General features: G+C 45.7%; 1 protein-coding gene across 5 annotated transcripts in view; it reads right to left on the reverse strand.

Annotated features, from left to right (window-relative positions):
* EHBP1L1 (EH domain binding protein 1 like 1) overlaps positions 1-21,092 on the reverse strand; it is a 94,390-nt gene extending 73,298 nt beyond the window's left edge. For 2 of the 5 annotated variants that reach the window (XM_073578465.1, XM_073578466.1), the window contains exon 1: positions 16,073-21,091. In XM_073578465.1, the coding sequence (XP_073434566.1) occupies positions 16,073-16,176 (104 nt within the window). In that variant the 5' untranslated portion in view covers positions 16,177-21,091. Of the gene's footprint in view, positions 1-16,072 lie in introns of all 5 variants that reach the window. The other 3 variants (XM_073578463.1, XM_073578468.1, XM_073578467.1) reach the window with 3 other exon arrangements.
* Positions 21,093-27,203: the final 6,111 nt, after the last annotated feature.

Raw genomic sequence — 27,203 nt, forward strand, 5'->3', positions numbered from 1 at the left:
CTTTTGGCTTTTCTAATACATTGCACTTACTGGATTTCTTACATTGTCTAAGTAGATTATTTTCAAACACAATTAAAAAAAAACAAAAAAAACAATGTCTGTCTTTTTGAGAAAAAAAAATTCACCCGTCTCTTCAGATAGATGTGATTCTGTGATAAAAGGCCTCAAAAGACAACACACAGTCCAGAACTGCCAACGAATGGGACGCGGCTCCAGATGGCATTCAGCCTGACAGATCCCGGCATCTATAGAAGAACCTACCACAAGCGGCAAAGCGGATCTGATACTTCTGAAAAGAGCAACTCTGCCCCTAGTAATGGTTCCTGTAGAAAGTGAGAACAAAAAAAAAATACATTTTCTAAAGGGTTCTCGATGTTTTTTACGGTAAATTAAGTTTTTTTTATGTATTTTTGATGGTTTTATATTTTTTACATCACTATAGAAAAAAATTCTTCAGTTTTTACACTGGCTGCTAGACTTATTATTAACTTACTTTCTGTTGTTCACATGGACTTTAGCCGCAATGGACTGATTCAGATCCTTTCTATGCAATTGTGAACAGAGGAGGAGGAGGTGAGCTGTGACATCACCTATTGTGAATGGTGGATCCTGTGTTATCTACTGTATATAGAGGTGTTATCAGTCATTGTACAGGAGGAGGTGAGCTGTGACATCACATATTGTGAATGGTGGATCCTGTGTTATCTACTGTATATAGAGGTGTTATCAGTCATTGTACAGGAGGAGGTGAGCTGTGACATCACCTATTGTGAATGGTGGATCCTGTGTTATCTACTGTATATAGAGGTGTTATCAGTCATTGTACAGGAGGAGGTGAGCTGTGACATCACATATTGTGAATGGTGGATCCTGTGTTATCTACTGTATATAGAGGTGTTATCAGTCATTGTACCGGAGGAGGAGGTAAGCTGTGACATCACCTATTGTGAATGGTGGATCCTGTGTTATCTACTGTATATAGAAGTGTTATCAGTCATTATACAGGAGGAGGAGGTGAGCTGTGACATCACTTATTGTGAATGGTGGATCCTGTGTTATCTACTGTATATAGAGGTGTTATCAGTCATTATACAGGAGGAAGAGGTGAGCTGTGACATCATCTATTGTGAATAGTGGATCGTGTGTTATCTACTGTATATAGAGATGTTATCGGTGATTGTACACGAGGAGGAGGTGAGCTGTGATATCACCTATTGTGAATGGTGGATCCTGTGTTATCTACTGTATATAGAGATGTTGTCAGTCATTGTACAGGAGGAGGAGGTGAGCTGTGACATCACCTACTGTGAATGGTGAATCCTGAGTTATCTACTGTATATAGCTGTGTTATTGTAATCCGGTCTGTGATAATGAGACTGCTGTAATGCCTTTTGTACAGAAAAGTAAATATTAGTGTAGTATAAGTCCTATTGGCCTGTTTGAAAACGGTAAGATTTCAGATTTTTTTTAAAGATAGTAATGTGTAAAATTAATTAAAACAAAATGTTGAAAAGTAAAAAAAAACATTTAAACAAGAAAACCTGATTTTAACAATTGGTCTTTTTTGATTACACCGTTCCTTTGATCATAAATCTCAGAGCACTCTCTGTCACCAACACGTAAAGAATGGAAGCCACCTTAGGATCAGGTGTACGCTCCATGATGCCCTGTGGGTGCCCAGATCCTTTTATTCTCAGAGATAGGTCGCTGCCAGACTTCTCTTGCAGCAGCTTTCTTGTAGAGATCACAGAAACTTTCGGATGAGTGAGTGCTCCTGTATATTGAGGAGCCAGGAGAGATAGCTGTTGACCAAATGATCAGCCAAACCATTGTTTGGCCGACAGCTATCTGTGATATGGTATATCTATGGTATGGTATATGTACATCCGGCTCCATACATATTAGGTCTCCGCCAGAAGAGTTTGGCAGGAGCTTTCTTGTAGAAAGCTCAAGAGCTCTCAATCAAGTTATCTTTCCTGTATATGGAGGAGTAAGGAGAGATAGCTGTCAACTAAATGATCAGCCAATCCACTGTTTGGCTGACAGCTATTCATTGTGTACGGTGCCCCCTGCTTATGGCTCCATACACATTAGGTCACCGCCAGAGGAGTCTGGCAGCGGCTTTCTCATAGAGAGCACAGGAGCTCTCTGTTGAGCGAGCTTTCCTGTATATGGAGGAGCCAAGAGAGATAGCGGTCAACGAAACGATCAGCCAATCCATCATTTCTCCAACAGCTATCTATTGTGTATGGTGCCCGCTATTTAATGCCCCATACACTTTAGGTCGCCATCAGAGGAGTCTGGTAGTGGCTTTCTCGCATAGAGCACAGGAGCTCTCTGTAGAGTGAGCTTTCCTGTATATGGAGGAGCCAGAAGAGATAGCGGTCAACGGATCTGTCAACCAATCCATCGTTCGGCCGACAGCTATCTATTGTGTATAGTGCCCACTAATTATGGATCCAAACACATTAGGTCACCGCCAGAGGAGTCTGGCAGCAGCTTTCTTGTAGAAAAAGCAGGAGCTCTTGGCAGAGCGAGCTTTCCTGTATATAGAGTAGCCGGGAGGGATAGCTGTCAAACAAAGGATCAGCCAATCCATTATTCGTCCGTCAGCTGTTTATTGTGTATGGTGACCCCTTACTTACAGCTCCATCTGCATTAGGTCAACGCCAGAGGAGTCTGGCAGCGGCTTTCTTGTAGAGAGCACAGGAGTTCTCGGCAGCAAAGTGTATGAAGGGCTTTATGGGCTAAAGTTAATCATAGTGATCAGGACAACTCGGCTTCTCCAGTAATTTCCTGGTGACTGTGCTGCACGGCTGTATGTATGTAGCCATATATATCACCTGCGCACAACAAGAGAGTCTTTGTTACATAGGGGGGAATCTGATGTGCTAAACAAAGGGTCCCATGCTTCAGATACATGGAAGAAGGACATGGTCTTAGCCTTTATCTCATGGCACGCATTGCTTCATTTTACCCTTTCATCTGTAACAATGACCTAGATCCTGGATCCTAAGAACAAACACATTCACTGCATGTAATGAGACAAGAAGGAGTCACCCCCAGGGAGATAACAGAGAGCAAAGGTGAAGGCTCCTGGTAATCTTCCTTCACAAGGAGGTATATCATATTTAGTCCCAGGCTTCAGGCAACGTCTCCTCTGCACCGGATATGCTTGTATACTGACAACTCTTATGTTAGTAAATATTCATTATTAACCCGTCAGCACTCCCCCCCAATCCAGTGCCAATGCTTCATTGGTTCCCATGCCTATTGTCCTGGAGTGATGACGCACTGTACCTCCATCCACGTGACTGCTGCAGCCAATCACTTGCCTCAGTGCTCCCATACTTTTCATTCTAGCATTCATTCTACAGGTTATAACATTTCCTACCAGTAGCGTCATCCCTTGGACATCTCCTTTAACAATAAGGACTAAAAACTGAGCAAAAAATATTTGCGCTACCCCGGTTGAACATCCAGTTCTGTGGCAGCCAGGCCAGGATGGTGTAATGGGCCATAGTATACCTCGAGTCCAGACTATACCCGGGGTTAGAGCGGCCTAGGCTTGATTATACCCCGGGTATATTACAGCCTACGCCATTTCATACCCCCTCATGCCAGATTATACCCCCTCAGACATCAGCAGCATTGAGTGATAGACACAAGAGTTACTTTTTCAACATCTTAATGGCGGTTCAGGTTTGTACAAGTCATCTTTTATCTTTGTGGAACTCTGACTTCTGAGTCATTTCAAGAAACATGATCTATCTCAGACGTTAGACTTCCCAGCCACATTTCACTGTAAGATCAATCTTCATCATGTGATTAACAACACAAATACCTTCCCACTACGGCCAAGTCAGTCTTAAGCGAATCAAAAAATGGCATCTAAAATCTATCATCTCACTTACAAGGGCTCATAATGTAGAGGGGTATATTGTAGCCTGGTGGGGTATAGTTTGGCCTAGGCTATTTTACACCTCCGGGTATAGTTTGGCCTAGGACAGTTTATCCCCTGGGGGGTTATACGGTAGCCTGGAGGGGTATAGTTTGGCCTAGGACAGTTCATCTCCCAGGGAGGTATATTGTAGCCTAGAGGGGTATAGTTTGGCCTAGGACAGTTCATCTCCCAGGGAGGTATATTGTAGCCTAGAGGGGTATAGTTTGGCCTAGGACAGTTCATCTCCCAGGGATGGATATTGTAGCCTGGAGGGGTATAGCTTGGCCTAGGACAGTTCATCTCCCAGGGAGGTATATTGTAGCCTAGAGGGGTATAGTTTGGCCTAGGACAGTTCATCTCCCAGGGAGGTATATTGTAGCCTGGAGGGGTATAGTTTGGCCTAGGACAGTTCATCTCCCAGGGAGGTATATTGTAGCCTGGAGGGGTATAGTTTGGCCTAGGACAGTTCATCTCCCAGGGAGGTATATTGTAGCCTGGAGGAGTATAGTTTGGCCTAGGACAGTTCATCTCCCAGGGAGGTATATTGTAGCCTGGAGGGGTATAGTTTGGCCTAGGACAGTTCATCTCCCAGGGATGTATATTGTAGCCTGGAGGAGTATAGTTTGGCCTAGGACAGTTCATCTCCCAGGGAGGTATATTGTAGCCTGGAGGAGTATAGTTTGGCCTAGGACAGTTCATCTCCCAGGGAGGTATATTGTAGCCTGGAGGAGTATAGTTTGGCCTAGGACAGTTCATCTCCCAGGGAGGTATATTGTAGCCTGGAGAGGTATAGCTTGGCCTAGGACAGTTCATCTCCCAGGGAGGTATATTGTAGCCTGGAGGGGTATAGTTAGGCCTAGGATAGCTCATCTCCCAGGGATGTATATTGCAGCCTGGAGGGGTATAGTTTGGCCTAGGACAGTTCATCTCCCAGGGAGGTATATTGTAGCCTAGAGGGGTATAGTTTGGCCTAGGACAGTTCATCTCCCAGGGAGGTATATTGTAGCCTGGAGGAGTATAGTTTGGCCTAGGACAGTTCATCTCCCAGGGAGGTATATTGTAGCCTGGAGGAGTATAGTTTGGCCTAGGACAGTTCATCTCCCAGGGAGGTATATTGTAGCCTAGAGGGGTATAGCTTGGCCTAGGACAGTTCATCTCCCAGGGAGGTATATTGCAGCCTGGAGGGGTATAGTTAGGCCTAGGACAGCTCATCTCCCAGGGAGGTATATTGTAGCCTGGAGGGGTATAGCTTGGCCTAGGACAGTTCATCTCCCAGGGAGGTATATTGTAGCCTGGAGGGGTATAGCTTGGCCTAGGACAGTTCATCTCCCAGGGAGGTATATTGTAGCCTGGAGGGGTATAGTTTGGCCTAGGACAGCTCATCTCCCAGGTAGGTATATTGTAGCCTGGAGGAGTATAGTTTGGCCTAGGACAGTTCATCTCCCAGGGAGGTATATTGTAGCCTAGAGGGGTATAGTTTGGCCTAGGACAGTTCATCTCCCAGGGAGGTATATTGTAGCCTGGAGGGGTATAGCTTGGCCTAGGACAGTTCATCTCCCAGGGAGGTATATTGTAGCCTGGAGGGGTATAGCTTGGCCTAGGACAGTTCATCTCCAAGGGAGGTATATTGTAGCCTGGAGGGGTATAGCTTGGCCTAGGACAGTTCATCTCCCGGGGAGGTACATTGTAGCCTGTGGAGGGGTATAGTTTGGCCTAGGACAGGTCATTTCCCAGGGAGGTATATTGTAGCCTGGAGGGGTATAGTTCGGCCTAGGACAGTTCATCTCCCAGGGAGGTATATTGTAGCCTAGAGGGGTATAGTTTGGCCTAGGACAGTTCATCTCCCAGGGAGGTATATTGTAGCCTAGAGGAGTATAGTTTGGCCTAGGACAGTTCATCTCCCAGGGAGGTATATTGTAGCCTAGAGGGGTATAGTTTGGCCTAGGACAGGTCATTTCCCAGGGAGGTATATTGTAGCCTAGAGGAGTATAGTTTGGCCTAGGACAGTTCATCTCCCAGGGAGGTATATTGTAGCCTGGAGGGGTATAGCTTGGCCTAGGACAGTTCATCTCCCAGGGAGGTATATTGTAGCCTGGAGGGGTATAGCTTGGCCTAGGACAGTTCATCTCCCAGGGAGGTATATTGTAGCCTGGAGGGGTATAGTTTGGCCTACGACAGTTCATCTCCCAGGGAGGTATATTGTAGCCTGGAGGGGTATAGTTTGGCCTAGGACAGTTCATCTCCCAGGGAGGTATATTGTAGCCTGGAGGGGTATAGCTTGGCCTAGGACAGTTCATCTCCCAGGGAGGTATATTGTAGCCTGGAGGGGTATAGCTTGGCCTAGGACAGTTCATCTCCCAGGGAGGTATATTGTAGCCTGGAGGGGTATAGTTTGGCCTAGGACAGCTCATCTCCCAGGTAGGTATATTGTAGCCTGGAGGAGTATAGTTTGGCCTAGGACAGTTCATCTCCCAGGGAGGTATATTGTAGCCTAGAGGGGTATAGTTTGGCCTAGGACAGTTCATCTCCCAGGGAGGTATATTGTAGCCTGGAGGGGTATAGCTTGGCCTAGGACAGTTCATCTCCCAGGGAGGTATATTGTAGCCTGGAGGGGTATAGCTTGGCCTAGGACAGTTCATCTCCAAGGGAGGTATATTGTAGCCTGGAGGGGTATAGCTTGGCCTAGGACAGTTCATCTCCCGGGGAGGTACATTGTAGCCTGTGGAGGGGTATAGTTTGGCCTAGGACAGGTCATTTCCCAGGGAGGTATATTGTAGCCTGGAGGGGTATAGTTCGGCCTAGGACAGTTCATCTCCCAGGGAGGTATATTGTAGCCTAGAGGGGTATAGTTTGGCCTAGGACAGTTCATCTCCCAGGGAGGTATATTGTAGCCTAGAGGAGTATAGTTTGGCCTAGGACAGTTCATCTCCCAGGGAGGTATATTGTAGCCTAGAGGGGTATAGTTTGGCCTAGGACAGGTCATTTCCCAGGGAGGTATATTGTAGCCTAGAGGAGTATAGTTTGGCCTAGGACAGTTCATCTCCCAGGGAGGTATATTGTAGCCTGGAGGGGTATAGTTTGGCCTAGGACAGTTCATCTCCCAGGGAGGTATATTGTAGCCTGGAGGGGTATAGCTTGGCCTAGGACAGTTCATCTCCCAGGGAGGTATATTGTAGCCTGGAGGGGTATAGCTTGGCCTAGGACAGTTCATCTCCCAGGGAGGTATATTGTAGCCTGGAGGGGTATAGTTTGGCCTAGGACAGTTCATCTCCCAGGGAGGTATATTGTAGCCTGGAGGGGTATAGTTTGGCCTAGGACAGTTCATCTCCCAGGGAGGTATATTGTAGCCTGGAGGGGTATAGCTTGGCCTAGGACAGTTCATCTCCCAGGGAGGTATATTGTAGCCTGGAGGGGTATAGCTTGGCCTAGGACAGTTCATCTCCCAGGGAGGTATATTGTAGCCTGGAGGGGTATAGTTTGGCCTAGGACAGTTCATCTCCCAGGGAGGTATATTGTAGCCTGGAGGGGTATAGCTTGGCCTAGGACAGTTCATCTCCCAGGGAGGTATATTGTAGCCTGGAGGGGTATAGCTTGGCCTAGGACAGTTCATCTCCAAGGGAGGTATATTGTAGCCTGGAGGGGTATAGCTTGGCCTAGGACAGTTCATCTCCCGGGGAGGTACATTGTAGCCTGTGGAGGGGTATAGTTTGGCCTAGGACAGGTCATTTCCCAGGGAGGTATATTGTAGCCTGGAGGGGTATAGTTCGGCCTAGGACAGTTCATCTCCCAGGGAGGTATATTGTAGCCTAGAGGGGTATAGCTTGGCCTAGGACAGTTCATCTCCAAGGGAGGTATATTGTAGCCTGGAGGGGTATAGCTTGGCCTAGGACAGTTCATCTCCCGGGGAGGTACATTGTAGCCTGTGGAGGGGTATAGTTTGGCCTAGGACAGGTCATTTCCCAGGGAGGTATATTGTAGCCTGGAGGGGTATAGTTCGGCCTAGGACAGTTCATCTCCCAGGGAGGTATATTGTAGCCTAGAGGGGTATAGTTTGGCCTAGGACAGTTCATCTCCCAGGGAGGTATATTGTAGCCTTGAGGAGTATAGTTTGGCCTAGGACAGTTCATCTCCCAGGGAGGTATATTGTAGCCTAGAGGGGTATAGTTTGGCCTAGGATAGCTCATCTCCCCGGTAGGTATATTGTAGCCTAGAGGGGTATAGCTTGGCCTAGGACAGTTCATCTCCCGGGGAGGTATATTGTAGCCTGGAGGGGTATAGCTTGGCCTAGGACAGTTCATCTCCAAGGGAGGTATATTGTAGCCTGGAGGGGTATAGCTTGGCCTAGGACAGTTCATCTCCAAGGGAGGTATATTGTAGCCTGGAGGGGTATAGTTTGGCCTAGGACAGTTCATCTCCCAGGGAGGTACATTGTAGCCTGTGGAGGGGTATAGTTTGGCCTAGGACAGGTCATTTCCCAGGGAGGTATATTGTAGCCTGGAGGGGTATAGTTCGGCCTAGGACAGTTCATCTCCCAGGGAGGTATATTGTAGCCTAGAGGGGTATAGTTTGGCCTAGGACAGTTCATCTCCCAGGGAGGTATATTGTAGCCTGGAGGGGTATAGTTTGGCCTAGGACAGTTCATCTCCCAGGGAGGTACATTGTAGCCTAGAGGAGTATAGTTTGGCCTAGGACAGTTCATCTCCCCGGTAGGTATATTGTAGCCTAGAGGGGTATAGTTTGGCCTAGGACAGTTCATCTCCCAGGGAGGTATATTGTAGCCTAGAGGGGTATAGCTTGGCCTAGGACAGTTCATCTCCCGTTGAGGTATATTGTAGCCTGGAGGGGTATAGTTTGGCCTAGGACAGGTCATTTCCCAGGGATGTATATTGTAGCCTAGAGGGGTATAGTTTGGCCTAGGACAGTTCATCTCCCGGGGAGGTACATTGTAGCCTGTGGAGGGGTATAGTTTGGCCTAGGACAGGTCATTTCCCAGGGAGGTATATTGTAGCATGGAGGGGTATAGCTTGGCCTATGACAGTTCATCTCCCGGGGAGGTACATTGTAGCCTGTGGAGGGGTATAGTTTGGCCTAGGACAGGTCATTTCCCAGGGAGGTATATTGTAGCATGGAGGGGTATAGCTTGGCCTATGACAGTTCATCTCCCAGGGGAGGTATATTGTAGCCTGGAGGGGTATAGTTTGGCCTAGGACAGTTCATCTCCCGGGGAGGTACATCGTAGCCTGTGGAGGGGTATAGTTTGGCCTAGGACAGGTCATTTCCCAGGGAGGTATATTGTAGCCTGGAGGGGTATAGCTTGGCCTATGACAGTTCATCTCCCAGGGGAGGTATATTGTAGCCTGGAGGGGTATAGTTTGGCCTAGGCTATTTTATACTGCCGACTCGCCGAGGAAAAAAATTACACTCATCCATTCAACTCTATGGGTCCGTGAAAAAAAAAAAAAAAAAAAAAACTGACCACATTCAGATGACATCCAAGTGAGGTCCAATTTTCATGGATCTACATGATGAAGACGGTGGAGAAACTTTCTTTGTTTTTCTCCACCTCTGAGAAAATCGGATCCCACTCTGATCAAAGTCTGTTGAGCACAATTGGACCATTTTTCTCAGATGTTTGGCCCTGATAAAATAAAAAAAAAAAAAAACTATACTCCCCTCCCGTGGAATGAACATGAATGGACATGAAGAGAAAGTCAAGAGATCAGCTGCAGCCCGGACTTTGTCTTCATGTTCAATCCGTACGTAGGTGGAGACAGTGACGCCAGCGCTGTTTGGGCTCCGAGGTCATGTGTCACAACAACCGCATCAGAGCTCCTGGAGTGCAAGTGCCGACCCCGATTGAACAGCACCGGCACGGGAAGGGAGCATAGGTTTTTTTTTTTATTTTATCAAGGCCAAACATTTAGTTCAAGAAGGCATACTGTCTATAGAAGTGTAGAGTACCCACAACGGAGCCCGAGAAGATCCATTTGCAACGGCATTTTGTACTCAATCTGGCTTCTGATTCTACAGCATCTGTCTTTGTAGGGGAACACAAAAGTGAACACTACGACGCTTCTGTGCCCATATTAAAAAGACAGATACCACCGAAATGGAAGCCACATGGAGAGTAAAGTGACTCCATCTGCCTTATTATATAAATTGCTGAAGTCTGGTTGGGACACAATAGGACAAGAGAAATAAGAGTTTGGTTTTTTTTACCTTGAAAAAGGTAACGAAACGCGTTGGTGTGAACAAAAACCTTAATTCTATACCATCGAGGATTCATCAGTCCCTGCGCCGTGATATCTCATCTAAAGTGAATCATTATAGTAAATGGCTCTGCTAAGGGTTCCGTCCAAATCCTAATTTTTGGGGGGGCCTCAGTCAGAAATCCCTGGTGGAGTCTTGAATGTTGGAGTAAAACGTGATGTAAAATTAGCCTTACACCAAAAAGGTTCTTCCAACCTTGTTCATATCTGTTGTATGAAAATAGCGTGGACCCAAATCACTAAGTATGACAGCGATCACACACATACATAAGCGCCAATACGTAAGCCAGCGAATGCATGCATGCATGGAGCTCAGAATCAGACCAGAGATATCATTTTACTACAGCAGTTTAGAAAGTGAAAGCCGTCGTGTCATTCGTTGAGATGATCTGCACCACCCTTTGTCTTATGAAAAATATCTGCAAATATCATTTAAGCCACATGTCAGAGTGGTAGAGAAAATAAAAGGGGTGCAAGGACTGCAGCGCCTCCCTGGCCTCGGCGCGCAACTAGGCCTTGAAGAAGTTAGAATAACGTTTTCAGCTGTTTCTGCAGAACAGAAAAAAATAAGGAACCACCGATCTTAAGAAACCTCAAGACTGAAACCTGATGAAGAGGAAGCAAAGTTTCCTTCTCCTTAATAATATCCTTTAATATGTCACCAAGTCTAAAGGCACCCAAACTAGTTAAAAGTTGGCCAAACCTGACAATTCCCGCAGGATAGAACGACCATCTGATGGCGACCTCTTGATTTGTCACCTATCGGGGTAAAGATGGAATTTCAATGCCCAATGCTTTTGTGTCCTGGGAAGATAAGCAGCTGCCAGAAGTGTCTGGCAGCAGCTTTCTCCTCTCATCACTTTGGGAGATGCATCAAGGCTTGGCCGAGCGGAGCGCTCATGTGTATGGGGCAGTTGAGAGAGATCGCTGTCTGACAAGTGAAATATTGGTCACTAGGCATTTCATGTGTATGGCCAGGGTAAGGACACCAATAAATACTGTGATAGTATATTAGTACTGGGAGTTGCACAACTCCAAAAGCTTTTTATAGCAGTCCCCATATAGACTAGATGGACCTTTACACTGATGATTGGCGTGAACATGTCCTCCTCATTTCACAGTAATAGTGCAGCCTAAACAGTCTGAAGACGCTCATTCGTCGAGTGAAATGGTATTTTGGTCTGCGCAAAAAACTAACGTCATTTGCGGCAGCACAATGGCAGCCTATGTGCACTGAGCGATCTATTAGAGATCATCCAGTGAGCGTCAGACGGTGGGTGAGCCTATGTAAACAGGCTAGTAATCGACTGCCGATCAGCAAACAAGTACACTGATTGGTTGTAGTTAAGGGCCCCGTCACACATAGCGATAGTGCCGTTGGTTAGCTAGTGTAACAGTCAGGTACATAAATGAACCTCCATAGAGACCATTTTGTGGTGATTTAGGAGCTTAGAGGCTCGGAGAAACATCTAGCAATTTTTACAAATCTGGAAAGCAAAAAAATGAATTCTTAAATACTTCACACAGTTCAAAATCCCCAAAAAAGGACTGCATTCCTGAAGACAGTGACTACAGCCAGAGACCAAGCCAGAGCTTGTTTATCTCCAGCTTCGTCAGTGATTACTCACCAAGGCCCAGCCAGAAAGTGTCCACAAGGAAGACACAAAGGTCGCCAAAACCTGTTCTGTTCTAGCACTTGGGAGTCAATATAGGACTTAGAAGATAAGAAGGTCAGCCAATAAAAGTTCTGCTGTAACATGATGATCCTCATGGCCTCAATACACATTAGACTAGTGTTAGTCGAAGCCACCGATAACGACGACTTGGCTGACAGATATGAATAGGGGCACCAGACATCAGATTGCTGGGGGGAGTTACTGATTGGACATATCAGATTTCAGACTTCTGATCACTTTGTTCTCCTGGATATATGCTACTGCCAGACAAGTCAGTCATTGGCTGTCACTCAAACGAGCGCGTCTGCGTAGGGGAGAGTTAGCTGCCAACCAAACGAGCACTCCTGTGTATGGTAGAGTTGGCGGCCAAACAAACAAAGACGAGCGTGTCTGCGTATGGTAGAGTTAGCTGCCAACCAAACAAGCGCTTCTGTGCATGGGAGAGTTGGCTGCAAACCAAACAAGCGCTTCTGTGCATGGGAGAGTTGGCTGCCAACCAAACAAGCGCTTCTGTGCCTGGGAGAGTTGGCTGCCAACCAAACGAGCGCTCCTGTGTATGGAAGAGTTGACTGCCAACCAAACGAGAGCTCCTGTGCATGGGATCGTTAGCTGCCAACCAAACAAGTGCTCCTGTGCATGGGAGAAGTTGGCTGCCAACAAAATAAGCACTCCTGTGTATGGGAGAGTTAGACCGGGTTCACACATGCGAGAAACATGTCTGAGTCTCGCATGTTAATACCCGGCACTGCCGCCGACACTCGAGAGCGGAGCGTTCAGCTGCATGTATTGTTATGTGGCCGCAGGCTCTGCTCCTGAGTGCCAGCGGCAGTGCCGGGTATTAACATTCGAGACTCGTTCGTGTATCTCGCATGTGTGATCCCGGCCTTAGCTGACAACCAAAAAAGTGTTCCTGTGCATGGGAGAGTTGACTGCCAACCAAACGAGCGCTCCTGTGTATGGCAGAGTTGGCTGCCAACCAAATGAGCGCTCCTGTGTATGGGATAGTTAGGCCGGGATCACACATGCGAGAAACACGGCCGAGTCTCGCATGTTAATACCCGGCACTGCCGCTGACACTCAAGAGCGGAGCGTTCAGCTGCATGTATTGCTATGCGGCCGCAGGCTCTGCTCCTGAGTGTCGGCGGCAGTGCCGGGTATTAACATGTGAGACTCGGTCATGTTTCTCGTATGTGTGATCCCGGCCTTAGCTGGCAACCAAACAAGCGTTCCTGTGCATGGGAGAGTTGACTGCCAACCAAACGAGCCCTCCTGTGTATGGGAGAGTTGACTGGCAACCAAACAAGCGCTCCTGTGTATGGCAGAGTTGGCTGCCAACCAAATGAGCGCTCCTGTGTATAGGTAGTTAGGCCGGGATCACACATGCGAGAAACACGGTCGAGCCTCGCATGTTAATACCCGGCTGTGGCGCCCCTGAGGCTGTCGCCACAGAGGTACTGCACCTTCTCCTAAGGTGAGGTGCCCCTCCATCCAGGTAAGTTGGAGGCTCCTGACCACGCTCCAACACTCGCACCCCACACAATAGAGTAGTTTAGCACAACCACATTGCGGCTCAGTGCTTAGAGAGAAGTAGAGCACCTTTGGTGGTTCCCTGCTTGGAACACTAGACGTGCTAGGAGGCGGGTGGAGTTTAGGATACATAAAAGAGCGGGATGGTTTAGGATTACAAGTCAGTCTGACAGGAGGTCAGTGAGAAAGGAAGCCACTCGGGAGGAGTGGGGATCCCTGGAAGAGGGATGGAGGAAGGAGTGCTGCAGCTGCCTCAATGACCTGAGCCAGCTGGCACGGGAAAGGAAAGGAAAGAAGGAGAAGGACATTGACCTGAAGCCTGAGCTTCCATAGAAGGGAAAGACAAGTACGGAACGTAGGAGTAAAAGGGAACAGAGGACGTGGGTTAGAAGAAGAACCCTGCCTAGAAGTTCTAAGCGCAAGGCTGGGGCCCAGTCCCCGAGGTTGTATGAACACTAATGGTTCTGCAGCAGACACCGGTGGAGTAGTGGGCTGTAAATGCACTACTCCCATCTAAGACTTGAGGGCACAACAGCAATACGGATAGAGAGCCGGGACTTAGGAGTAGGGAGTCCCCGAAACAGGCTACAGCTGTCTGCCGTACAAGTAGAGTTCTTGGGAACATCTGTCAGGAGGAACTTCAGTGTAACACGGTACTAGGAGATCTTCACACTTAAAGGCGCTATAGAGGAGACGTTCAGAAAAGGCACATAAGTTGGCGGAGCGTGGAAGGGAGCTTTCCATCTTGCCTGGAGGTTGACTGGGTTCCTGACCCGGAGGACAAGGCACGGAAGCGGGCACTACGGACTGTGAGTAAAGCTTTGGAACTACATGCCCTGGTAGCCACCATTCCTTCCTGCGTCTGCCCGCCTGACACTGCTACATCCCCTGCGCCGGACACTCCACCATCTAAGTGTCCCCACATCTACACTGCCCTGGGACATCAGCCCTGCCTGTGGAAGGCTATACCATCACTGTTGCACCACACCATCTGTTCCAGAGGATCTGTCTGCAGCGTCGCCTTGCCAAACACCACAGGTGGCGTCACAAACTATTCACCATTCACATATTGCCATTACTTGGGCGCCCAGGGCCACGGTCCGGGTCACTGCTGCTGTAACACATCCCATTGATACCGGCCCGGTAACGAGTACCCTGCGGCCCTGGGAGGGCGACCCACGGCACTGCCGCTGACACTCGAGAGCGGAGCATTCAGCTGCATGTATTGCTATGCAGCCGCAGGCTCTGCTCCTGAGTGCCGGGTATTAACATGTGAGACTCGGTCATGTTTCTCGTATGTGTGATCCCGGCCTTAGCTGACAACCAAACAAGCGTTCCTGTGCATGGGAGAGTTGGCTGCCAACCAAATTAGCGCTCCTGTGTATGGGATAGTTAGGCCGGGATCACACATGCGAGAAACAAGGTCGAGTCTCGCATGTTAATACCTGGCACTGCCGCTGACACTCGAGAGCGGAGCGTTCAGCTGCATGTATTGCTATGCGGCCGCAGGCTCTGCTCCTGAGTGCCGGCGGCAGTGCCAGGCATTAACATGCGAGACTCGGCCATGTTTCTTGTATGTGTGATCCCGGCCTTATCTGACAACCAAACAAGCGTTCCTGTGCATGGTGAGAGTTAGCTGTCAAATGAACAAGCGCTCCTGTGTATGGAAGACATGGTCGATATGGCGGGCAGCCGAACGATTGGCCAAACTATAGTTCGGTCAACAGCTATATAACATGAATGGTGGCCTTTATTCTTCCAGTATTAACAGCATGACATCTATCAGTTCATAGACGCTTAATGTTTGTGTCTGTTGTGTATACAGTGCTCTTCTCATATGGACTGTCATGTTCAAGGAAGTGTTACAGTGCAAAATATAAAATGTACACCACGTGGCTGCACAGCAAGAGCAACTGGAACAGCGCCCCCAGTGGCGATATAATAACCGGATGACATGCGCGATCACATATTCTCCAGATTAAAGGTCTCTTATATTACTATTTCACAGCACTTTACCTGAACGCACATGACGAGAGATGGCCCATGCTACACTTTAGTACGTACAAGCGGTGAACTAACCGCCATGTTGGGCCTTTTTCTGGCAAGAATAAAATATTGCAGTCTGCTGTAATACCAGACATCACGCCGGTAACTTACTTTCAGCTTAAGCTGCTGAAAAAAATTTCCCTTTTAAACAAAAAAAATAAAAAAATCAAACGCATCGAGTCACCGAAATCACGTCCCATAAAGACATATGACACCAATGGTGTTGTGCAAGTTGCACCATCGACAAAGGTCACTCGGAGCCGCGACCCTCTGTAAAAAGAGCACTGTAGCTGTGACCCTGATATAACATTATATCGCGACACCCTGACACTATAAGGTGCTCGTATGTCGGGAGTGACGTCACACGCTACTGATCACACATCTATATAAATCTGTAGAATACGGCGCATACTGGAGATATGGCGGAGTACGGTATATACTGGTGTAATGACGTCCACAGTGACATCTCCTCTACGCCGTGAGTGGAACAGAGCGCACACTCACTCCACACAATAACGCGCATCATATTCCCAGACTATATATATATATATATACACACACACATACACACGCACACACACAAAGCACTCTCGGAGAACGTGACAGCTCACCATTTCTGGGTACACTCTAATATAAGTTCCTGGTAAGAAGCCACGAACTGGAAGCGGGACGCTCTCTTGCCAGTCCGCTGCAGTCTCTTCCATACCGAAGTCATGGTTGTCTCTCCTTCTCAGTGACGGTCTCGGACACTCTCCAGCATGGTGATGGGCGAAAGGTCGTCTTCTTTCTGGTGGTGACTCGGTTGACTCTCTTCTTCGCTGCCTCTCCCTTCCTGTGTGCTTTTCTCAGTCTGTCTCGTCGTCATTCGTGGGCTCGATGTCACCTTTTCTTAAAAATCCCACATTTGTATGGCTGATCCTTTTCTCGTCTTCTCTTTCCTAGATCCTATCGAAACTTTTCCTTACTTTTTTTTTTTTTTTTAGGTGGGTGAGGGACAAGGACGGTCTCTGTGCTTCTTACCCTCGCCTGTCAGTGACAGCTCACTGTCGAAAAGTGTCTTTCAATCTACCTCTGTCTTTCCTGTTTGTGAATGACAGTTCCCCCCCCTCCTGGACGGTCTCTTCCACGTTGACCCCCTGGGTCTCTGTGGACTAGGGTCTAGGTTCCTCTCTGTCTCCTTGGCTCTCTATATCTTGATGTGGGGTTTTCTATTTTTTTTAAGGCTGCCTCATTCCCCGTAAGAGACAGCCCTCAGCTAACCAGAAGTAAAACTTGAAGGAGGAGGGAGGGCGGAGGGTGTGCCTGTATATATGTATGTGTATATACAAGGCCGTCTGGCTATGTGTCGCCCCACAGGCCTAGAATAAATCACTGGATCATTTCCTACCATTTGTTTAATTTACTTCTCCGGATGGAAAATCATTAGACGCAGTTTACAAGTCGTTTTACGTCAAGAAACGATTAGCATTTCCTCCGCCAAAAAAAAAAAAAATATTCCCTGGAAACCAAAGTCCAATTTCAAACATTAGGCGCCAATTTTAAGTCCGTGCGCGAAACTTTATTTTTTCCAGATAGATCACAGAGCCTTTACAATCAGTGTCGTTTTTAGGAGAGTTTTTTTTTTTTCGTGTGCGTCTTTGACGCTTTCCGAGCCAGAAAAAAAAACAAAAAAAACCCGCAGCATCTAAGGCTATTGTTCCCGCTATGAGCCTTTGATGCTTATTATTTAAATTACGTTACTTGCGGGGGGTTTTTTATGACGTTTTTGTGTATTTTTTAACAAGAGTTTTTATGGCACCTTTTGTCTCTTTTTGGTGCGTCGTATTTTAAATAAAGCTGCTTTGTTTTTGATACTTCCTGGTATTTGGCTTTGACAAAACTTTATTGATCTCTTTAGGTGTGGATTACATGTGTTTTTGATGCATTTACGTTGTGGTTTTAGCATGTGCGTTTTTTTTTAACCTGTTCATTTTCAGCAGCTAATGTAAGTCTATGGGGAAAATCTGCGCAGAAAACTCAAAGAGAAATTGACATGGTGCGGGTGTGAAACTCACACCTCAGCTCAGTTTACGTTGCGCAAAAAAAACAAAAAAAAAAAATCACAGTGAGGGTGAGATTTCTATAAATCGCATCCTCTTTGCTGTAACTGTACGACGTAGCGATTTTCCTCATAGGCTTGCATTAGATGCGGGAAATTCACAGGTTAAAAAAATGCACATGCGGTTTTAGGGCATTCTCGCAGCGGAAACGCATCAAAATTTTAAAAATTTCCCGACTAATTGCAGAAAATACACAGGCAAAAAAAAAAAAAACCCACACACATGACTGTATCAATAAAGTTTTGTGAAAGCCAAACACCAGGAAGTATCAAAAACAAAGCAGCTTTATTTAAAGCATGACACAGTAACAAGAGACAAAAAACACAAAGTCAAAAACGTGATAAAAAATCATGCCAAAAACAAACAAAAAAAGACCAAAAACTACAATTTACCTGATGATCGGTGCAGAGAATCGCAGACGTTTGAATGAGGCCTTATGGAAACCGATTGTGCGCAAAAACAAAGATGGAGGCGCGCCCTTCTTCAGGCTGTGTTGCAGATCAAACTCACCAGTGTAAGTCAATGACCCCGTGATAAAAAAACAACAACAAAAAAAAACAGATAGACGGATGTGCTGTCCATATTTTTCTGCTTAATGCATAGCAGATTTTTTTTCAGATGTGAAAAACAGATGCAACAAAGATAGTAAAAACTGGAAAACGGAACCAAAATGGATACAGTGCACTGGACATAAAACATATGAGAACAAAAAGGATGTATGAAGCCGGCCTTATGTTGCGGGTTTTGACAATGTTTTTGCGCCACATGTTGCTTTTAATACTTGGAAACCTCTCCAAAATCCCACATATTCCGTGACCAATTTTGAGCCCCACCACGCATGAAGCAGATTTGATTTTTTTTCTTTTTGAACATTTTTCGGTGCAATTTTGGGTTGCCCTCTCCAAGAGGTTTCAGGCTACATTGAAAAATATGGCATGCCGGATGAACGGCAAATTTTTGCGACACAGGGCGTGCGGCCAAAGATCGCTGCAGATCACCACTGGAAAAAGTTGCCTTAAAAAACTAAATCTGTACATAACCTTAGGGTGAGTGCACACGGTGCGGATTGAGCTGCAGATTTTTCCGTGTGGATTTGCAGGTAAAACCGCAGGTAATTTGTCAGCGGTTTTCCCCTGAGGTTTGACACCTGGACAATGGAACAGGCTTATTGGGATAATGAGGCCGAGGTCAGATACAGCACTACTTTCCTAAGGCCGGAATGCCACATTCAGATTTTTGTGGCTACTGTTGAGTATGAGTAGGTTTAGTCCAAAATTAAGTAAAAATATAGAGGGGCAGGGGAATAACAATCACAGTCACAGAGGGTGACCGTGACCTGGCCCATGCAGGAGGAGAACCCACCGATGCCAGTGACTATTTCACCTGGATGCGCATTTAGCTGAAATGTATTGTGGAGCAGAGAACTGCTGGCTCCCTGCACTGCAATACACGCCGCCGGTGAATCAGAAGCCAGCAGCTGACATCAGTGTGCTCTTCATCGACGACGCATGGCAATGACGTTATACACCACATATGACGAGCACATCGGAATCAACCGCCGGCCTCTGCGCCGGCTGTGGAATAGGAAGCTGTAAGACGCGTGAGCGGAAAAGGTAATAAGAAGCAATTTTTTTCTGTTAAATGTGTTGGAGAAGATCAGAGGAAATTATTACTGGAAGGGGCCAAGGATGGGGGACATTATTACAGGAAGGGACACAGGATAGGAGACTTTATTATAGGAAGGGGCCCAGTATAGGGGACATTATTACTGGAAGGGACATAGGATAGGAGACATTATTATGGGAAAGGGGTCCAGTATAGGGGACATTATTACAGGAAGGGACACAGGATAGGAGACTTTATTATAGGAAGGGGCCCAGTATAGGGGACATTATTACTGGAAGGGACATAGGATAGGAGACATTATTATAGGAAGGGGTCCAGTATAGGGGACATTATTACAGGAAGGGACGCAGGATAGGAGACTTTATTATAGGAAGGGGCCCAGTATGGGGGACGCTATTACTGGAAGGGACAACAGGATAGGAGACATTATTATAGGAAGGGGCCTAGAATGGAGGACATTGTTACAGGAGGGGATACAGGATAGGAGACATTATTATAGGAAGGGGCCTAGGATGGGGGACATTATTACTGGAAGGGACATAGGATAGGAGACATTATTATAGGAAGGGGCCCAGTATGGGGGACGCTATTACTGGAAGGGACAACAGGATAGGAGACATTATTATAGGAAGGGGCCTAGGATGGAGGACATTGTTACAGGAGGGGATACAGGATAGGAGACATTATTATAGGAAGGGGCCTAGGATGGGGGACATTGTTACTGGAAGGGACATAGGATAGGAGACATTATTATAGGAAGGGGCCCAGTATGGGGGACGCTATTACTGGAAGGGACAACAGGATAGGAGACATTATTATAGGAAGGGGCCTAGGATGGAGGACATTGTTACAGGAGGGGATACAGGATAGGAGACATTATTATAGGAAGGGGCCTAGGATGGGGGACATTATTACTGGAAGGAACATAAGATAGGAGACATTATTATAGGAAGGGACACAGGGTTAGGAGACATTATTACAGGAAGGAGCCCAGTATGGGGGACATTATTACTGGAAGAGACACAGGATAGGAGACATTATTATAGAAAGGGACCCAGTATAGGAGACATTATTACAGGAAGGGATACAGGATAGGAGACATTATTATAGGAAGGGGCCCAGGATGGGGGCCATTATTACAGGAAGGGACACAGAATAGGAGATGAGACATTATTATAGGAAGGGGCCCAGGGTGAGGGACACTAAAACAGGAAGGAACCCAGAAAAGGGAGGACATTAATACTGGAAGAGGCCAGGACGGGGATTATTATTACTTGCAGGGGGCAACACATATGTTTATAGGATCTAGACTGCTAAAAAGGCCCATACATCTGACCAACATGCAGCTAGGGGCCCAGGTCCAAATTTTGCACCGCGGCCCATCGGACGCTAGTTACAACACTGTAGCCCTCTAAAGTGTTGTAAATAGAGTCTGATGTGTTTTACACATAGCATTTTTTATGATTTTTTTTTTTTTTGCCAAATCCAGAAGTGGATGCAGAAGGAAGTATACATTGTCCCATAGTATTTCCAGCCAAAAAACTGGTTTCCGGTTTGTGATTCCAAATTTTAGATAAGCATTTGAAAAAAAAGCCTCTATCCCCCCCCCCAAAAAAAAAAAAAAAAACACGATTGACACTACACAACATGCAAAATGTTGTAGCTATGGGATCCGATCCTATACTCCATTTGCATCTTTGTTTGTTTTTGGTAGTTTTCACCTGTTTTTCATTTGTACCTTATTGGTCTTTTATTTTGTTCCTTTTTTTAAGGTCTATTTTATGTGTTTGCCTGTTGTGTTTTGTTTTTTTTTTTATATGTGGTCGCAGTTTGGGATTCCCAGATATTTTCAGCTGATTTGCCAATTGCAACTTTTTTTTTTAAAACAATCACAACATTTTAATGCAAATTTTGGAACATTTTTAGAAGGACATGCGACTCATTTTTTTTAAAATTTTTTTAACACTTTTTTTTATCTTGTGGTATTTGCTGATAATTTTTGTGACAAATCTATCAAAACGGTAGTTAATACATTTTGAACAAAGTCAAAAATGGTCTTTTTTTTTTTTTTTCCTTTCTTCAACTATTTTGCAAATTGTTAGTGAAAACTTTCTGGTGAACATACAGTCTCTTCTTGGGAGGGCCTGAATACAATTGTGAAAATGTTTTAGACCTTTTGAAAAAGTTCTTAAATGATGAATCAGGCCAAAACACTAAAAACCCCACCTTGGCAAACAAACAAAAAAAACAAAAAACAGGCAAACACATATAAACTGACTTTAAAAAAAAAAAGGTGCAAATGATAAGATGAATTCGGTGTAAACAACAAAAAAGGCGCAAAACAACAAAAAAAACTCAACAGGAACAAATGCAATTATGAAGAATTTGGCACAAAAAACAACAAAATAGTGCAAGAGATAAAGAAAAAAGTGACTTAAAAAAACTTTCTTTGGGCATTTTTCGCTGTAGGTTTCCTAAAATCACTTAAAAAAAAAACTTTGCAAATGTACTAGAGCAAAATGACAGTAAAAAAAAAAGCCATTAAAGCACTTTAAACTGATGTTTTGGTTCAGAAATGTTGATAAATCAAGTGCTTGCTTCATGTTAGTGTTTTATTTTATGCCGTCAAACGAAGTTTCCGAAACTTTTCTATGACCATTTGATCACCCATGGACATTTGGATTTTCCAGATGGATAAACTTTGTGTGCTTTTTGCGGCTCTGTTCACTTTGTGTCTTTCCTGCAACTTTAGCTCATATATTAAACCCATCAATATACCCTATTTCCCCAACAGATGCCAAATGAACCTACTATTGGCTTCCGCTGGGCTGACGTTTGTAATGATTTTTTTTTTTTTTTTGAGATAAGAAAAAATATTCTGCTGCCCTTTCCTATACAATGGGCATCACAAAAACATTTATCTTTTTTTTTTTATTATGTCCCAGAGATGATGTATTCCCCTAATAATCACTGTACTAGCATATGTCAGGAGTTTTTCCAGGTGTATACAAATGTAAAAGGGAATTGGCCACAAGCTTTTTGCTACCCAATATGAAAGCAGCATGTTGTAGGGGCAGAGACCCGGATTCCAATGATGTATCACTCACTGGGCTGTATTCTGTAGCTTTGATAAAATCTTTGTTTCATCTGCTGTAAATCTAGCAGTTCTCTGAATGCCGAGCTCTGTATAACCCTGCCCACACCTCTGACTGGCACAAAGGACACAGAAAGCTGCCAATCAGTGGTAGGGGGCGTGGTTAGACTATATGGCAGCAGGTTTAGTAGTCCTCTTGTGATAATCTCCTGCTGAGAAAACAGCGATTGTATCAAACCTACAGCAAGCAGCCCAGTAATTGACAAATCGCTGGAATCAAGGTCTCCGTCCCTACATCATGCTGCTCTCAGATTAGGTGGTAAAAACAGATTCTCTTTAACGGGACAACAATGTAATTTGGCATGAAATAATTGGGGTTTAACATAATTTGATAAAGGCACAAAGTTTGGATGACTTTCGATCAATTACCATTCTCTCACCGTGTAAGGACTTGTGTGTAAATGCAACGTATGGTCAATAAAAAACATATAGGGGCTATCCTAAATCCCAGCAACAGAAGGTCAACCATAAAATCTGACCCCGAAACAATAAGGAAAAAAAGATTCAATGTAGCTTGTACTGTTTTAAATCTCGCTTGTCCAGACGATTATCAGGAGTGGACACGCGTACGGCGTGGTTTACAGAGCACAAGGGGTTAAACCGCTCCCCCCCTGCCCTTCTATATTCCCCACCCCATGCCATCTCCTCTCAGCTGTCACACCGCTCCCTCCGTCATTGTCATGATGTAGGAAAGGAGAACTGACGGGCAATGACAGCTGCAAGATATTCCTAGAGGTGACACTAATTCTGTCACCGCCGCCGCTCTACACCGCACTCCCACGGCTGAGAGCCGCCAATGTGTCAGCAGTACGGTGCGAATATCCATAGAATTATTCAGCAGCAGGAGATAAAGGGTAATTGAGGTCTAAGCAACTGGCATAAAACGAGTTACCTCTGGAACTGACCTCCCCGCACTCTTCAGATTCACCCCACGGGTCTTTCCTGCTACATTTTTTGGAGACACTTTCACTGATTGTCATATGGATGAGATATCAAACCGATACCATCGACCTGCACCACAAAGAAATCAATTATCTCAGTGCGCTGTCGGGATTCTCCAGTGCCCGGAGCGGGCAGTCATGTGACCTCAATTTGCATACGTCCGGCCACATTCCGACTAGACGTGTCCAGCCTTGCTCGATTCCCATGCACTGAGTGGAGCCGCGCACGTCTAGTCAGCAGGTGACCACATATAGGCAAATCGCATACTTGCGGTCACACGCCCAGCGCCGGCACTGGGGAAACTTAACTGCACATAGAGCGTTGCAGACTTGACATCCAACCCTGGTCAACCCCTTAAAGGGCTTACTATATTATGGACACGGATAGAAAATAGCCCCTGTGCGAGAACAAAATAGGCGCCCTCATCATAAGACGTAATTATACCTGTTTTAGAGGTGAAAATGGGCCCTTGCCACTTGGGGCTCGGTTGCAACAATTATATCGCCGCCCCTGTGTTCCAGGTTTCATGCCATAAACCATTAGGTCTGATCACTATGATAAAAATATGATAATATTTGACACTTTTCCTAGAAGTTCCATCTTCCACAGGTACAAATTTCATAACTTTCAAAACTTTTTAGAAAGTTAGAGAACTTTTTTTTTGCAGGTGGAATTCTACGAGATGTCACCTACACGCAAGTCCTCTGGGTGGGGGGGGGGGGGGGGGGGGGGACACATTCTCCGCTTCAGTCATCTGCTCCAGCAAACCACAGGTTTTCCTGTCTGAACTTGAAAGAAGCATGACAAACTTGTCGGTCAGGCCACTTTAAGAAAAGGTGGGGTCCAAACAGCTGGAAAAAGGTGATGTCATCGGGGAAGCAAAGAAAGTTTAAAGTGGCAATATTGTCATTAACTCCAAACCAAACAAGACCCCCCTACTTCTACCATAGCCACTGATATGGTGCAACTGTGCATGGGCTGTGAGGATTTATTAATATAACATGCATATCAGAATGTTTCCATTAATACGCACAAAAACATCCCTATTAAAGGGAACGTTTTAACATATGGCTGTAATGGTATGGATGGATGGGCTCTTGTCCACCAATACTAATGAGACCTCTTTTGTAAAGATCCGATGTACCAGTCACGAGAAATTTGGCGTAGAATCCATAAAAAAAATAAATTATACTCTAAGTGCACTGGGGGCGTGTCAATGCACTTGGAAGAAACTGCCAGAGGAACATGACACACCCCCGATGCACTCAAAGGAAGATTTGCATATGGCTCCTATTCTAGATTTCTCATGACTGCCACATCTGGTCTACACAAATAAGGTATCATTTATATTATGCGGCCTAGAGAGAACTGCAACCGCCAAGTTCTGTGCCTCATATGAGAGTTGTAACCATCAAGGTTTTGTTGCCACCACTGCAATTTAAGTTAAGAAAAAGTAACTTATTGTTTAAGTTTTACATGTCACTTAACTGTGGGGAGCTCCAGAAAATAACTTCCAATTTTTGAGAATACCTCTTTAAGTTAAAGGGGAAATCTCAAACTTGGAAGTTATTCCCCATCTACTGGATAGGGGCTAACTTCCCAATCACTGGGGGGTCCGACTGCTGGGATTCCCACTGATAACGGAGCAGTAGTTGATTATATGCGCATCTCTGCTCCATTCATTCTTAATGGGACCGTCGGAGAAAACGGAGCGCGCTGCGCTTGGCTGCTCTTCAGCACTCCCTTAAGAAGGGAAGGAGCGTCAGTGCGCATGATCGACCGCCACTTCATTCACACATTTACTTTTTCTTTGCCGAAATTGCAGTGGCATAACAAACCTTTGATGGTTACAATTCTCATATGAAGCACAGAACTTGCCGGTTGCAGTACAATGTAGGCGGTGGACTTGCACGTGCATTTCAGAACACCCTAAAAGGCATTATGCGGGGCTATTTTTTTTTTATTTTTACTAGGTGCTTAAGAACTAACAGGAAGGTAGTTGCTCCTGTCGGCGATTCAGGGGCTTCTGCTGACATTGTATCAACAGAGCAGCGGCTTGTCTTCCACTCTTCTCGGTTGATCTAGCGTGACTGCCAACATCAGGTTGACTTGACAGTTGGCTCCCCGCTGCCATATTGTAGGGAGCCAACGGTCAAACAGCATCACTTCCCATCAACAGAGCAGCCCGGAAGCCCGGAAGAATAATAGCTGCTCTGTTGACGCGGAGTAGCTAAATTGCTTGTAGTTTTTAGTCACATAGTAATCAATAGATAAGTCCTGGACAACTCCTTTAAATAGTCTTTAGAAGGTAAAGCTAAAATTTTCTCTCCGCTGACTCTTCAAGCGCCTTCAGGCTAATGTTTCCTTCAAAGTAACCCACAGACGGCGCTGTCTTTCCACTTTCAGAGCCTCAGTTCATCGGATCGTTGCAGGTCCTAGTGGTCGGAACCCCCCCCCCCCCGTATTCGGAAAGTTATTCCTTATCCAATCCCCATTTAAGGGGAAAGCACTGGAGCACCCCAGAGTTAAGAGACCTGTAAAACTTACGGTATAAGTCATTACTGTACCAGAGCGATGAAAAGATTTACTTAGAATGCAGACATATATTTAGAAAAATTGTTACATCTACCCTTACAAATGAAGCAAACACACCACACCCATCAGACACATCCCCTAAGGCTAGGGCTACACGGGCAATGCATATACAATGCGCTGCAGTTTGTAACAAGCTGTCCGCCGAGTCACGTGGGAGTTTCAAAACAGGTTTTAGAAACCGCTTTCTTTGTTAATTTTTCAAGCTGTCACACAAAGAGAAAAATGTCCCAGTGTATGCCGATTATAGCGATCTACTACAGTTCACACCTGGCGTCACACGCAGTTTTTTTTTTTTAAGGGGTAACGTTTCTCCTTGCAGAGAGTGACATGTCAAGCCTGACATGCCGAGGTGAGTGCCATCCATAGGAAGTAGCAATCCTAAAAGGCAATATTGGCTTTCCAACGAGCCTTGTCACACGACTTGGGATAAAAGCCAAAAACCAGAATCTCAATTTGCAGACACTGTGTTTCTGGGCCTTACTCCTCATCAGTGCAAAACGTGAGATCTGGTTTGGCTGTGTGAGAGGCGTCTGATCGGGATCCAAAGGCTCATTGGAGAGTCGACATTGACTTTTAGGAGTGCTACTTCCAATAGGTAGCGCTAGAGCTCTAGTCCTCTTCCTCTCTGAAGAGACAATTTACATATTTTTCAAAGGAGCATTGCGGTTTAAAAGTCTCCTCACCTCGGCATGTCAGGCTTGACATGTCACTCTCCACAAGGAGAAACGTTACCCGTTAAATCTCATTCGGACGCCTCTCACCCAGCCAAACCAGATCCCACTTTGCACTGAGGAGGAGCAGTACCCCAAAACATGTGTCTGCAAATTCAGATTTTGTCTTTTATCCTATGTCATGTGACAAGACTTGTTAGAGAGTCGATATTGGCTTTTAGGATGGCTACCTATAGGTGATACTAGAGTTCTAGTCCTCTTCCTCTCTGAAGAGACAATTTGCAATTTACAAACACTATTATCTGCAAAAAGTAATAGTTATATAAAAAAAAAAAAGCAGAAAGAAAACTAAGTGTCCAACACGAGGCTGGGACAAATGCAGCAATCTATAGCGTTATATAACGCATCCACAAGGCATGGCGGTAATAAGGATTAGTGGGCGGCAGGAGAGCGCAGCTGCCGTGCAGCGCTACAGCCCTCAGAATGACATCTTCACGGGCTTTATCTGTTCTCTCCGGGGTTTTGGGTTTCCTCGTACACTCCCAAAACATTGATAAATGTGCTTCCTCTGACATTGGCCCTTGTGTGTCTCTGAGATAAGGGTTAGGGTGTAAGTCTCACCGGGGACAGGGGCTCTAACTGGTGACAGCTCTGC

This window comes from Dendrobates tinctorius, unplaced genomic scaffold, assembly GCF_039654945.1.
Source record: "Dendrobates tinctorius isolate UK_male_01 unplaced genomic scaffold, ASM3965494v1 ptg000059l, whole genome shotgun sequence".
NCBI classification, from domain to species: Eukaryota; Metazoa; Chordata; class Amphibia; order Anura; family Dendrobatidae; genus Dendrobates; species Dendrobates tinctorius.